The sequence below is a fragment of the Delphinapterus leucas genome, chromosome 4, assembly GCF_059928025.1.
Source record: "Delphinapterus leucas isolate spDelLeu-1000000601 "Yukka" chromosome 4, BTC_Dleu_Yukka2, whole genome shotgun sequence".
Lineage (NCBI taxonomy): Eukaryota > Metazoa > Chordata > Mammalia > Artiodactyla > Monodontidae > Delphinapterus > Delphinapterus leucas.
This window is the reverse complement of record NC_143132.1, coordinates 140,989,538-141,004,028: the sequence shown is the minus strand read 5'-3', so window position 1 is coordinate 141,004,028 and position 14,491 is coordinate 140,989,538. Positions and strand designations below refer to the sequence as shown.

At 43.3% G+C, this 14,491-nt stretch overlaps 1 protein-coding gene across 4 annotated transcripts in view; it reads right to left on the bottom strand.

The window, feature by feature from the left end:
* The window catches only part of PLCL2 (phospholipase C like 2), a 195,898-nt gene that overhangs the window by 78,492 nt on the left and 102,915 nt on the right, over positions 1–14,491 (bottom strand). For all 4 annotated transcript variants that reach the window (XM_022561787.3, XM_022561788.3, XM_022561786.3 and 1 more), the window contains exons 2-3: positions 5,343–7,829; positions 2,750–2,953 (exon numbers count right to left, since the gene is read on the bottom strand). In XM_022561787.3, coding sequence (XP_022417495.2) covers positions 2,750–2,953; positions 5,343–7,829 — 2,691 coding nt within the window. The remainder of the gene's footprint in view (positions 1–2,749; positions 2,954–5,342; positions 7,830–14,491) is intronic.

Below are 14,491 nucleotides of genomic sequence, written 5' to 3'. Positions count from 1 at the left end.
GTAAGTCATCTTAGATGTTGGTCAGTCACGTGGGTCTGCAAAATGTCTAACGATTTTATTTGTGGCTTAAGTTTAAAAAGCATTGACAAATATCAGCCACTTCTTTGGGCTTCTTCTCATGAAACCAACTAGGTAGCCTGAGGCACAGCATGCAAGAGCTCTTCAGACTTTTCCATTTAACCTCTTTTTCCTATCTTTCCATCTTTTCCCCCCAAAGGAATCTCAGCATAAGCTTCTTTGTTTTGTTCCCCAGCTGCCATCCTAGCAGACTGGATGGCTCCCTGAGGACAGGGACCCCTTATGCTCATGCCTGTGGCCCCTCCAGCACCCAGCACAGCGCTCCCCCAACCCATGTTTACAGACGCATTTGCCCCTGGCCGTCCTTCTTTCTGAAGGGTGACTGTCACTCCCTGCAGTTTGCCTGCAGTGTCCAGTGTTCCGTCCTTATTTATCTTACATCACCGTGAACTCTAAGCTGGAAAGAGCAGGGAATAATAAGCACCTGCTACAACGTGTGGTTATTGCATTGGAACTCAGGAAAAAGATCAAATACCACTTTTTCTTAAGGTAACGAACTGATAAGCTGTTTAAAATACTGCACTCTTATTATAGGTGGGAATGTAAATTTGTATAGCTACTAGGGAAAACAGCATGGAAGATCCTCAAAGAGTTAAAAACAGGACTACCATAGGATGCAACAATTCCGCTTTTCAGAATATATCCTAAGGTAACAAAAACACTAACTCAAAAAGATACATGCACCCCCATGTTCATAGCAGCATTATTTACAATAGCCAAGATATGGAAGCAACCTAAGTGTCTATGGATAGATAAAGAAGTTGTGAGATATACATATATATATATATATTAAAATATGAGGAGATCCTACCATTTGCTACAACACAGATGAACCCTGAAGGTATTATGCTAAGTGTAATGAGTCAGAGAAAGACAAATACTGTATGACCCACTTATATGTGGAAACTAAAACAAAACAAAACAAAAACAAAAAACCAAACTCATAGAAAAAGAGATCAGATTTGTGGTTACCAGAGGTGAAGGGTGCAGACAGCGAGAACTGAAGGAAGGTGGTCAAAAGGTAGACATTTCCAGTTATAAGATAAATAAGTCCTAGGAATGTAATATACACCATGATGACTGATACACAGAAAACTTAAGAAAATAAATCCTAAGACCTCTTATCACAAGAAATTTTTTTTTCCTTTCCTCTCTTCTTCCTTCTTTTTATATGAGAAGATGGATGTCAGCTGAGCCCACTGTGGTAATCATTTCACAATATGCATAAATCAAACCATCATGCTGTACGCCTTAAACTTATACATGAGTGTCAATTATTTCTCAGTAAAACTGGGGGAAAGAAAGAGCAAAAGAAAAAAAAAAAGCTGCATGCTTCTGACTTGGACTTCCAGGTCTTATGCACCCAAAGATTTGGGTGAACAAGGCTAAGACGTGAAGATTAAGAACAAAAATCCTTCCAAACTTTTGTTTTTGGAAATAGTACCCCCTGGTCAAGACAATTTGTCAAATAGGGCATACTATGTCCATCACCCTTTGGAAAGCCACTGCCAGCAAACAAAAGGCCCCACACAGTCCTGCAGTGAAGACATCTGATTAATTTTGCTCAAACCAGTATTTCCCTAAATTATTTCAACATGGAACCCTTTCTCCCATGTGACACTTATTAATATCCTAAGAAACCAAGGTTCCTCAGCAGACACTGTGGGAAATGCTGGCCTAAACCATTTTTTTCTTTCCTGGAAATTGTATAAATCCCTCTGAATTGCAGTTTTCAGGTCAACTTACAGAATAGTAAAAGAAATATATTTCTGTAAGGTTTACAATGCCACTCCTGATTTGTCTTAGACCACAGCAGGCTACCTGAGAAGCAGCCTTGAGTTCTGTGGTCTGAGCTCCTGCTTCTCGTGTGGAGGAGGTGGTGGGTGAGGCCTCTTACCTCTGAGCACCCGGCCGGTACAGGCTGACAGCCTCGCCCATCTGGGAGGGGAGTGTCCAGCACCACCCTTAACCCTGACCGCAGGGGAGGACCTGCGGTGCTCACTGGCGTTTTGACAACTTCAGCTACACTGCGAGCTTGAAACGGTGTTGTTCACTAACTCATCCCTCAGAGTTACGATAAATCAAAAAGTACAGCGAGAGCAGGAAGCGATTAGGAAAACGCAAGATAGACCTTAAGGGCAAAAATGCAATATTCTAGGTGTCCTGAGGATTCCTCATTAACGCTAAGCTGATTACCAATCACAGGCGTCACAGAGCAGCTGCTATAAGGAAGGAAAACTTTGCACAATAGAGTCATGTAGTGGAAGCACCTGCCTCTGATGGTATTTAAAGTGTATTTTTGGAAAAAAAAAACTAAATTTCTCACCTTTACCAGTTTGAAAACAAAATAAAAATGAGTGACTCAATGGCTGATTACAGGGAAAGGTTAAAAAAATTCTCTCCTATATATATGTGGAAAATAGGGTATGCTTTAGAAGTCAATTCAGATACATTCTTGAAAAGCTGTCTGAATCCTGCTTTCTAAAATAGCAACAACAAAACACTAAAGTCTTTCAAATACAGCAAGGTCAGGGGAATAACTTTTCCAGCACAGGTAAAGGAAGCCTGAACTAGGAAAGCACACCTCAGCAAGAGCTCCTAAGCATGGCGGGGTACTGTCCTAAGACACCTCCCTCCCCTGGGCTCCATAAAAGTGCAAAGAGCCACTCACCATGTCGTAAGTTGTTACGATCTTTTTCAGAACCTCGGGCACGATTCCCTGCAACTCCATGGTGGGATACTGCTCGCTGAGATTCAGGACCACCAGGGGCGTGTTATCAGGTCCCAGGAAGCGGGGAGACACCGCCAGCATGCACTGCATGAGGTTGGCTACGGAGGAGAGGCCACACAGCTCCTTGAAGGACACCACTGCATTCTGCTCAATGGAAAGAAGAAGGCGCTTTGTAATTCACCAGGGTTTTAATTTCTCGGGGATGTTATACTCAATATACTTGGTTATCCTTGGACTGCCTGGTACAACAGTTACTAGCAGTTTTATGACAGACATGGTTAATGATTATCTTATCCTGGGAAAAATGGCTACTTTCCAAAGTAAACATAGTTATAGATATTTGTAATACCAATTTACCAAAAGTATGGAAAAGGCAAATAAGTTAAATTCTTTCGAAGGGCAAAGCTACTTTTCAGATCAAAGTTCACAGCAGTGCTAATATGTAATTATGAACAAACCAAAAAGAAGGCTTCTGCATTCAAAAAGGTAAAGATTCAGAAAAAAAAAAAAATCAGGCTTAAAATAAGTATCAAATATGCCAGCCATCCAAAAAAAAAAAAAAGAGGAATATTTGCAAGATAGAAACTTGAGTCTCTCTCACCTGTTCATACCAGCTGGTTCCAAAGCTAAAGGAACTTGGAGGATGCTGCAGTTTCCGTGGAGATGTGCCCGGTGGGAGACCTTCCTGCCCGGTACCACAGCCTTCCCTTCCCCTAGTCCCGTCTCCATGCTGCTTCTCCTGTTCTCAATGCTCTTTTTTTCTAATCACCAGAGGTGCCATTAAAATCCCCGTTAAAGGAAACCCTTCCATACTGTAAAAAGCCACGAGTCGGTGTTCTCTGAGCACCGTGTGCAAGGCATAGGTAATATACATGACCCCATCTGATCCTCTCAACCAGCCACGCTGGGCCCGAGCCTCAGCTGTGGCCTGTCTCTGTTGTCTATCTGAGGTCACACAGCTAGCAGGTGAAGGGGTCGGGATTTTACCTGAAGTCTGCTGAGGATGAGGCCTCTGCTCTTAATCACTGTGCTGCCAGAACAGGTACATTCCAACCGAAAAACGAGTCACCCCAGGCACACCTGGGTCCTGACCTGGGCTGAGCATGGCGGCCATAGGGGAGGGATCTGGGCCCCCCAAGCCCTGTGCCTTCTGTTCTCAAACACCCCCGTCCTTGGAAATGTGCCGCACGTTGGTTTTAAATTTAAACATTTTCTTTTTATTAATATTGCTTTAAATATGGGCATCAAGCTGTGTATCATTTTGTCCAAAATCACTTGGATGTTGGCTGCTCATAACAATAAATCCTTACTGAGAGCTCTAAGGGGGGCCCCCAGTCACACCATCACACTCCCCAGTTACTTCTTCTGCACCTGCCGTTGTCCTATTCGTTTATTATCTGCTGCCCAGCCCCAACTAAAATCTGCTGTTTCCTGCTGCATCCCTGGCCCGACCGCCCGGGTGTGGCAGGGGCATCACACAGCGCCGACTGCAGTGTGGGTTCAGCACAGACACGCGGCCCTGGAAGGACGGCGCTCGGCTTCATGTGCATGACAGCTGCCGTAGGGCAGGGACGTGCAGGCTGCTCAGAGCTGAGGTCCACCAACCATGGCACCCTCAGAGATAGGGAGACACCCTCCACATTTACTATGAGACAAGAAATAAAACAGAATGTCTCCATCGTGGGAAGGTCTTTTAATTTTACTTGCTGCTGGCATTCTGCTCATAATAGTTATAAAGATTATATATATATACACGTATGTGTGTGTGTGTGTGTATGTATCTTTTTTTTTTATCGTTTTTAAACACACTGAGCGGTGATCCATCACACACTGGGATGGGCTGGGGTAGGTGTGTGTGTGAGGTAGCCCTCGCAGCCTCGTTCTGCATCACTGGTAGCCCCAGTATCCTGCTAGACACGTGGACAATCCTTAATTACATACCTAACCCTGACTGATTGCTTTTCGCCACTACGCGGTTCAGAGGTAATTATTATCTCAGACATCTAATAAATACAGGTGTCACGTGTCTTTTACTTACACAATTAGATAGCTGCGCTGCAGAGTCAAGAGCAGGCTCAATACATAAACCCACGGGCTGTTTACAGGCTCACCATTCCCGCAGCATGACGGCCCCACAAGAAAGGACCGGAACGTGTCCCTCTAGTTTGATGGGCTTGACGTCAGTGTGTTCCAGCTAAGGAATATTCAGAAATACCAGAGATTCCCACGTGCGCTTTTAGAGAAGACGGGGGACTGTTCCCTAGTGATTAACAGGGACCAGGGCAGGTGCGGACTCAGTAGCAAGGCTGTCTCATTCCCATAGAGTGTGTTCAATACCAGCTGCCGTTTTGGAAATTCACAATGATAAAAAAAAAACGAGATCGGTGGTAAACATTCTTACAAGCGATGGGAATTTACAAAGTATTTAAGATGGGAAATACGACTATTTAAAGAAACCCTCCAAAAGACTCTTACACCGCGCGCAGTCGCACACGAGCCCGCGCGCAGGCGCACACAAGCCCCCGCGCCGTACCTGCATGTTCTCTCTCAGGTCGGTGGCGTCCCGAATTGGGGACTGGGCATTCTTGAAGACCTCGTCCACAGTTTTAATCCACAGTGTTCTCAGGGACGCATATTCCCTGGACTTCTTCCCTTTCCTCACAGAGAGGCCCCTCTTGTGAGGCTTCCCGCCTCCTCTCCGGTTCGTGATGGCCACGTGCACGAACAGAGAAGCGTGGGCGAGGACCTCGCCGGTGAGCGACTGCAACGGCACGTGGCGGTAGCCCGTCTGCAGACACTCGAAGGGAATCGTGTACTGGCCGATGAACTCATCCCCGATGTAGTCGTCGTCCAGGACCACAAAGCGCACCATGGCCAGTTCGGGCAGGTTGATCTGGAACTCAAAGCTTTCGTCAAAGATGGGAGCGTCTCCGTTCTGGTGCACTGTTTTCGTCCTCTGTTCTGCACAGTCAGCGGGGATCCCGTGGATCTCAACGTAGACGTAAGGGTCCACCACGTCGCCTTTAGCACCCGATCCTTTGGGTTTGGGGAAGTTCTGCCCGCTGATGATCTTGATGTGAAGGAGCTGGGGTGAGACTCCTGGGACGGAGTCTTTGGTGTTGGCGCTGAAGAAGGAGACCTCCTCCCTCATGATGGCCGGCCGCAGCACGTAGCCGCAGTTCCCGTTCTGCCTAAACCAGCCGATGTTCAGGTCCATCATCAGTCCCGGGGTCTGAAAGTTCATGGCCACGATCTGACAACCACATTTCCAAAAATCTTGAGGGTTCATGTTGCTGGAGTCAATTCTCATGGGGCTGGGAAAAACCCTGGCGAGAAAGCGCTTGTTATAATTGACAAAGTCCCCTGCATTCTCGTTGGCGTATTTGCTGGCAAGCACTTCGTTGAATGAGCAGACTTCCCAGTACTTCTGAACCTGAAAGGACACCTGGAACTCTCTGAACTGCACCGACTTGCAGATGCTCACCAGCTCGGACAGCTCTTTGCAGAGCTGGAAGCGCTTGGCAGGCACGTGGTTGGGCAGCTCTGCGTTCTCCTTGCCCATCCTCTGGGACATCTCTGCCCCTTCATCCTCATCAGTAACATCGCCCTCTACTCCAGAGCAGCTGGAAGACAGCTTCTTTGCCTTGATGAGTATCTTCCCTTTCAGGACATCTGGGGATGGCAAGTAAGATTCCTCAGCACTGGGTGAGGTTGTGTAGAGCTTGTCTCCTAAAATTTTCTTCATGTGTTGAACCATGACCTTCTGTTGTTTAATAGAGCAGTGATTTTCCAAACACAGGATGAGAGGGTACTCTGAAGCAAAGAATGCATACTTGTTAATAATATCAATGACGCTGCGGAAGACGATCTGCGAGGTCATGGTGTGGCCTGTGTAAATCACAGGTTCGTTATCCGGCCCGTCCCATACATCCAATTCAACACTCCGGCAACCCATTTTAAGAGCTCGGATGTATCCTGTGATATCAGAGGGACCTCGGAACTGATCCTCTATTAAGTACGTATTATGAGATGAGTTTATAAAGTAATGAGACAAGGGTTGCTTCATGTCCTGACAGACCTTCTTATGCTCTGGATCAAATATATAACAGTCAGATGACACAAGGTAATTAGTGAACCCGTCTATGGAAAGCCAGCCCTTTTCCTGACCCTCTTTGGATGGCTCATATTTGTGAATAATTTCAAGGCTTATTTCCTCATTTATATGTGCCACACCCTGCTCTGCCTCCAGAAACATCATAAGGTCCTTGGTATCAAGGAATTCTTTATTGCTTGAGAACTGAACTAAAAGGAAATAAATTTCAGGTCTAGTACAAAGCTCGTGGAAAACCTCAACAAATTCCTCCTTTGTGACTTCAGTACCAGCTTTGTCCTTGGACTTGTGCAATTCTTTGAACTTAAGCTCAATTTTGCTCGTTTTTAAACCAGGATTGAGGTTTCTGATACACTGCACGGCGCTGCACAGAGTTATATGTCCCAGGTTATCTACATCAATTTCACTAAACATTTGTGAGACCCAAGAAGTCCTCATGTTGTCTTGGCTACTCTCTAACATATCGAGTGTATGTTTCCCATAAGAAATTAGGTACCGCAGTCCCGTGACCCAGATGTTCGCAACATCTGCGGAGTTGGCAACCAAATCAAGTGACTCGTAATTCTCTCCGTAGATGACTGAAAATGCACAGTCTTCAGATATCTGGTCAGAAATGCCATTGCTGCGGAATATGTCTGTATTTTTTCCTGTTCTCACTTCCTTGATGGATTTAATATCAATCTTGGCTTTCTCAGAATCCTTCTTGGATGGCTCCCACCTCAGGCTCTGCATGTCAGCGTCCAGTAAAAAATACCTGTGGTAAATTCTAGAGTTGGAGCGAACCTTTTTGAGTTCCGAACCCTCCACCATGGAATTGATACAATCACTTGCACTGCTGATCTTTTTCTCCGTGGGCATACTGCTGAAGGAGACCGTCTTTTTCCGCTCTCTTTTCTGTTTTGTACCATCCTAGGAGAAAAAAATCATAGTGTATTAGGGTAACAGAAACATAGGTTTCTATGTTCAAGACTAGGAATAAAACTTTAATTTCCTTGGGGAAAAAAAATCATACTCTTAGGATTTCCAACTGTATGTTCTATAATGAATGATACTCATTCACTTCTAAAGCTTAGAAGTGGCCTTGGCATTTACAGCCTAATACAGACAGGTAAAAAAAAAAAATCATTATTGAATTATTGCAACCCATGAGGATCAAGAAACACAATTCCAGTAATACATAATAAAAGCTCGCATAGAGAATTGGCCACACAATTTGCAGGGCCCGGGGGAAGGTGAAAATGCAGGGGAAAATGAACAACCTCATTCAGAAATTAAGAATTTTAAGAAGGTCGTGGAAGAGCGTTAAGCCAGCTACACAGCCTTTCTGAGTATGGGGCCTGTACAATGCACTGGTAGTACACCCATGAAGCAGGCCCTGCTGGGTATACACCTCCTGCACCAGTGTTTCCTGAAAGGTTGTCACTAAACCACTTTCCTCAGAATCCCCTGGGTTACCTGGGTAAAATGCAGATTCCTAGGCTCATGGAATCAGCTTTCCAGGGGGTGGTGCCCAGGAATTTACATTTTAGGCAGCACTCTAGGTGATGGGAATGTACAATAAAGTTTAAAACCACTTTCTAACCACTTGGACTCACTAAGCTGTCTGGGGCTATTTCTGGAAACTAAGTATGAACCATTAAATTATGTGTTACGTGAGTAGAAACTGAAATTCCAGTGGCAATTCTTGGCTTTTCAGAGCCTCATATTAGATTAGTCATGGTCCTAAACACTTCAAATAGATATGGTTTTACTTCTGTCATTGTATTAAGTCTGGGTGGGAGGCCCAGATTTCAGCTAGAGGTGCTTCTAAAATTCTGGGGTTGGATTTATTAAAGCCTGCTCCCATGCACCAGGCGAATGTTTAGAACAAGTCACCTAAGTCCTTCCAATGTTAACAGACTAGTAACACTACCAAGTGAAAAACTTCAGGCAACATCTATTTCTACAGCAGTCTGCATCACCAGTAATGCACTCCTCAACTTTCCTGCATGATGTAGCAGGCGCTCACCTCAAGGAGCTGATGCCACATCTATGTGTGCATTTAAGTTCTTTCCCTGTATAGACTGCCTTTATTATTATTATTATTTTAAATTGCTCAAATGGCCTCACAACATCTTTCACAATTTTAACCTAAAACTCGACATTGCCTTTCAGGAGGCATATGAAATTTGTGATAAATTTTCAGTAAGTCATTATATTCATAAATAAGAAATAGAGATGGAGGTTGGGATTATATGACTTTCACACAATAAAGAAAAGAGCATGCAAAATATTGTACAAAGGCATTCTAACTTTCCTGCTCTGAGAGAATCTTTTTTTTTCTCTGGCCGTGTCACGCAGCATGTGGGGTCTTAGTTCCCTGACCAGGGATCGAACCCACGTCCCCTGTGGTGGAAACATGGAGTCTTAACCACTGGACTGCCAGGGAAGTCCCCAAGAGAATCTATTTTGAATAAAACCTCTACATTTAAAAAAGTGTTTATGCTATTCTCTGCCTCTGAAATTTAAAACTACTTTTACTTTTTGACTACCTATACTTCCAAAAGCAATTTGCAGAAGGCAATTAAACTTAAACTTTAAATCATACAGGTATCATTTCCCTCAAAGTTTCAAAATGAACCAAAGAGGCTTTTGTGATCTGAATGCCAACATGAAACATAAAAGCCACAAGGCAGAGTATTTCTTTATAATTGTATCCTTCAAGCAATAAAGTGCAAAAGATATTAAAGCTGTGGTAATGGTATCTATAAAATACATTGTATTGAATACTACAGCTGTTCCAATCCCTAAAACTTAGATTGTCTATTCAAGCAAGTTGGCATGAAATTAAATTTGTAATCAGCCATGTATAAGGGTATGAAACAAATGTATGAATTTCCTATTTTTCAGAATGAGGGTTGTCTTTACCTTTAAAAATAATATTTACCTTTAATAAAGACAGCATACTAATTAAGTAAGGGAATTTTATAATTTTTATAAATTATATCTCAAAGCTGCCACTAGTAAAAGGAATCACAAAGATAAATGGAGGTGCCTATCCATTTATTCACTGAAATATATACAGCATTTTCTCAACAGTGTAATCTTTTATTCTGTCATTCTCAACATATTGATTAATACTGGACTACCACTTTAGCACACGGAGGCCTGAATGAAAAGGTCTGTCTCTCCTTCTCTGCTAGCAGAAAAAGCTATTAGAAAACATCAAAAGAGAAGCGTGCTTGCTTAGTGACTAACAGAGCAGGCGGGAGCTGGCCCTCATCACCAGATGGACCAGAATCACTGGCTGGAAGCAACAGGTGGATGTGAAGGCAAGCTGGTTCCCCACAGCCCAGAGGAAAGGAAGAGGAAGGCAGATGGAGGGAGAACTGGGCTTCCTCAGCAGGAGACCCAGGCCCCCAACCTGCCTGACTTTGTCCCAGAATCTTTATCCCATCCTACATATTTCCACCTAGCCTTCACTTTTTAGCCCAGCAGTGATCACGTACGCGCATAAGCTAAGCAGCCCGTTGGCAGCAGAGTTGGAATCTATTTTCTGTGTTGCGTCTTAATGTTAGTTAGTTTAAATTTAAAATTAAAAAGTGATCAAACTATATGTGCTACACATACAGTTGTTTTTTTAACTAAAGGAAAACTAATGTGTATAACTTACATGCACTAATCACCTAAAACCAGAAGAAAAAAAACGTAAGCTGCTGCTGAGATGGAGATGCCTCCAAATACTTTTAAAAATTGTACAGATGATGTTTCAGAACTAGCTCTTAATGTTGTAAGTACTCGTCACCTAAAGCTTCCGAGTGGTGGAAACCACAACATGTAGATAAACTTGGTCCACTGGTGCATTTCTGCTGCACTACAAACACTTCTTAATACCAAGAGAAGAAACACAAAAGTTACGTCCAGTCTGGAAGAAAACCAGCTTCCAAAAGAACCCACCTCTATATCAACCCTGAAATTCTGAATTCTAGATAAAGCATCATAAAATTTTGAACAGGACAGAAGCTTAAAGATTCATTTATATGTTTAACCAATGCTTATTTACAGAATAACATTTTTGTATCAGGAATAATTTTGTGAAAGCAATGACCTAGCAAGAGGCTAAGCGAGCTTTTCTGCATCACAGCAAACTCAGGAAGAACAAAAATGTTTATAGAACTTATATTTAACAATAAAAACGGAAGTAGCCACATTGAACCCAATGGAAAAACATACGTATTTCTAACAAGACTGCCTACTTTATTTAACAGACGTTTGTCACTACCTTTTGGCCTCTAAAATGACCATCTGGGGTATTTCAGAGGTAGCAGTTCATAAATGGGCGTGAGCAATTTCATAAATTCTCATCCTGAAATGAGGTGACAAATAGGTGGGCCTCATTTCTTTGCCGGCAACAAGGTGCTTGAGTCTGATGCAACCACCGTAGCACCTTCTAGAGAAGAGGAAACCCGTCTGAGGAGTCGGAGTCTGGTCTCAAGGCCCAGGATTTGATGTCCTGCTGGGACAGCATGGCCTGCTGGGTCCTACTGCATTCCTGTTGTATTTCTAAGCTGATTTGTTTCCATTTTCTGTTTGACTATTTCTCAATATACACCACGAGAAAATGACGAATCAACCTGCTGATTCAATATGCTGGCAGAAACTGACACGGCGCCCTAACAATGGGGATGGAGCATGAAGACAGAGCAGCCGTTTATCCTTCTGGTTTGTTTTGAGTCCAGTTATTTACTCTGATGTATAAGTAACATTAAAGAAGAGTATGAGATCTTTATGTTTATTGAAGGGAGTCTGGGATGAAAGAGAGTTTGGAAACGCTGGTTAAAGAAATTTCTATCCTTGTAAAGCAGTTATATTCCAATAAATATGTTAAAAAAAAAAAAAAGAAAAGAAAAAGAAACTTCTATCCTTAACAAAACAAAAAACCCCAGAAACAACTTGAGGCCTATTAAACAAGCACAGCAAGGCCTGACCTTTCTTCAGCTCAGTAACAATAACTCTGAGTTGAAGGAATAAGTCATGCCGGGTACATCAGGGTTACCTTGCAAGGTTTTTTCATACATCTTTAAAGCTTTGATGTGCTCTCCAAGATGAGCAAAAAGGAAAAAAGTAAAAAAAAAAAAAAAAATGGATCTGGAGCAAAAACAGTCACTCTGAAGGTCATTTTATAAAATCAGATGAATTGAAAATAACTTGAAGAAAAGCTAGATATGGTCAAACGCTGCTTCCTCCTCACATGGAAGGGCCCTTTACTGCAAGTAACAGAAAGCTGCTTGGCCTGAGGATGCTCTCCTCACGGATCTGCTAATGGCTTGGGAACCTATGGGTGATCGGACAGTCCCAAACGTGGGCAAGTCCAGTTCAGATGACAGCTTATGCAGAAAGCCGAGAGAACATCACTCCCACTTAACAAGAAAAAGCCAGACTGTCAATAATATCACAACTTTGCTTATACCCATCAAAGAACTGTGATCACAAGGGAACTGAATTCCAAGGAGTGAAAAAACCCCTCCAAGAAGAGAGAAGATGCAGACACTGTTTCACAGTTTGTAGAGCACGGAAGGAAGAGTCCACCATGGGGAGCACATAAAAGAAATCAGTTAAGGGACTTCCCTGGCAGTCCAGCGGTTAAGACTCCATGCTCCCGGTGCAGGGGGCCCCGGTTCGACCCCTGGTTGGGGGATTACGATCCCACATACCACAACTACTGAGCTCGCACACCACAATGAAGAGGCTGTGTGCCACAACGAAGACCCAACACAGCCAAAATAAATAAATAAATAAATAAATAAATAAATAAATAAAATTTAAAAAAAAAGAAATCAGTTAAAATTGTAAGGAAACCCTAAAGGCCAAGTGTGGGCTACTGTATCAGCTTGGAGCAACTGGGTACCCCAGACACAGGGAGAGTTTGTATTCACATGAAAGGCTTCACAGGTTGCTCCTGAGAAAGACTGGGGCCAGAGCAGGAGAGAGCCCCTCTCCAGGACACAGGCATGCAGCAGGTGATGGGGACACCATGAAACTGCTACTTCCCCGACCCTCCTCTCAGACGAAGCAAAAGCCTTAAGCCACTGGGGGAATGGCAGCAAGCCCGCTTTCTCCCTGGGCTACTGGGGGATGGGTAGAAGAAAAATCCATCTCCTTCCACAGCCAAGCAAAGATCTACTGGCCTTTGGACTCAGGAGCCTGTACCAATAAAGCAGAACTCTACTACCACCAGGAGAGGGGCAGAAACTCACCACAGATATAGGCAGAGTCTGGCTGCCTCGGGGAGCAGGGCAGGAATGCCCAGAAGGTCCCACCCTTGAGGCCCAGGTGCACAGGGCTGCCTAAGATTGAAACTAGACCAGGAGGACTAAGAAATCCCTGGCTCCAGCAGACGCTGGGCACCAAGGAGCAGGCAGCGTACCACAGAGGAGGCATAAGACCGTGGAAAGAGAGCCCTTTCTGACACAGGCCTTTGCAGATGAAAGCAGATGGCAAGAGCAGGAACCATGAGTAAACCCTCCAGGACCCCAGTGCCCACCTAGACACATGGTTATGGTGGCCCACAGGTAGAGGAATTGGAAGCCAGCAGTACACTGAAGGTAACAATGGCAACTCAAAACATAAACCCAGATCAATTATTGACTACATTGACTCAACTTCCCCAAAAGTTAATGACCTAGAAGAAGAGGCATGTTCATTTCTGAGCATAAATATTATTTACCTCAGTCTCTATTAAGCGTGATGTTTAGCATTCGATAAAAATTACAGTGTGCGCATGCACACACACACACAAAATGTAAGGAAAAAACCCACTGTCAAGAGACAAAACAATCAATAGAGCCAGACTCAGAGGTGACCTAGACCTATCACACAGGAACTTTAAAACAACTATTATTAATATACAAAATAATCTGGGGGTGGGGAGTAGACAATACTCATGATCAAATGGGCTATTTCAGCAGAAAGATGGAAATTATAAAAAAAAGAGTCCAATGGAAATGCTATTTAAAAACCCTAACTATCAGAAGTGGTGAATTCCTTTGATAGGCTTAGAAGCAGACGGAACATAGCCAAGAAAAGATTCAGTGAACTTGAAGAGGTGTCCATAAAAATTATCCAAACTAAAACACAAAAAGATTTAAAAAGTGAAAAAATATAAAACAGTGCATCCCAGAGCGGCTGTAGAACATATGCGAAAACTGAGTCCCAGCAGCATAAGAGAGAGAGAATATGGCAGAAGAAGAAATAATGTCCTAGAATTTTCCAAAATTAGATCCAAGAAACTCAAGCACAATCACACACACACACACACACACACACACTCCTAGACCTATATTATCATAGTCAAATTGCTGAAAAAATAAATACAAAGAGAAAAGCTTTAAGGTAGCCAGAGTAAAAAAGAAAGTGAGACACAAAGGAATGTAGGTAAGAGCTACAGTTCAGATGGATTACAGGTGATGTACTTACATCTAACCACAGGTTGTCTACTTGACCCAGCTTAATAGTTTAATGGGAAAAGTGATTCTCTTTTAAAGGACTGTATTCCCTAAATTTCCCTCTGCTTCCCCAGATGAAGGTGTCCC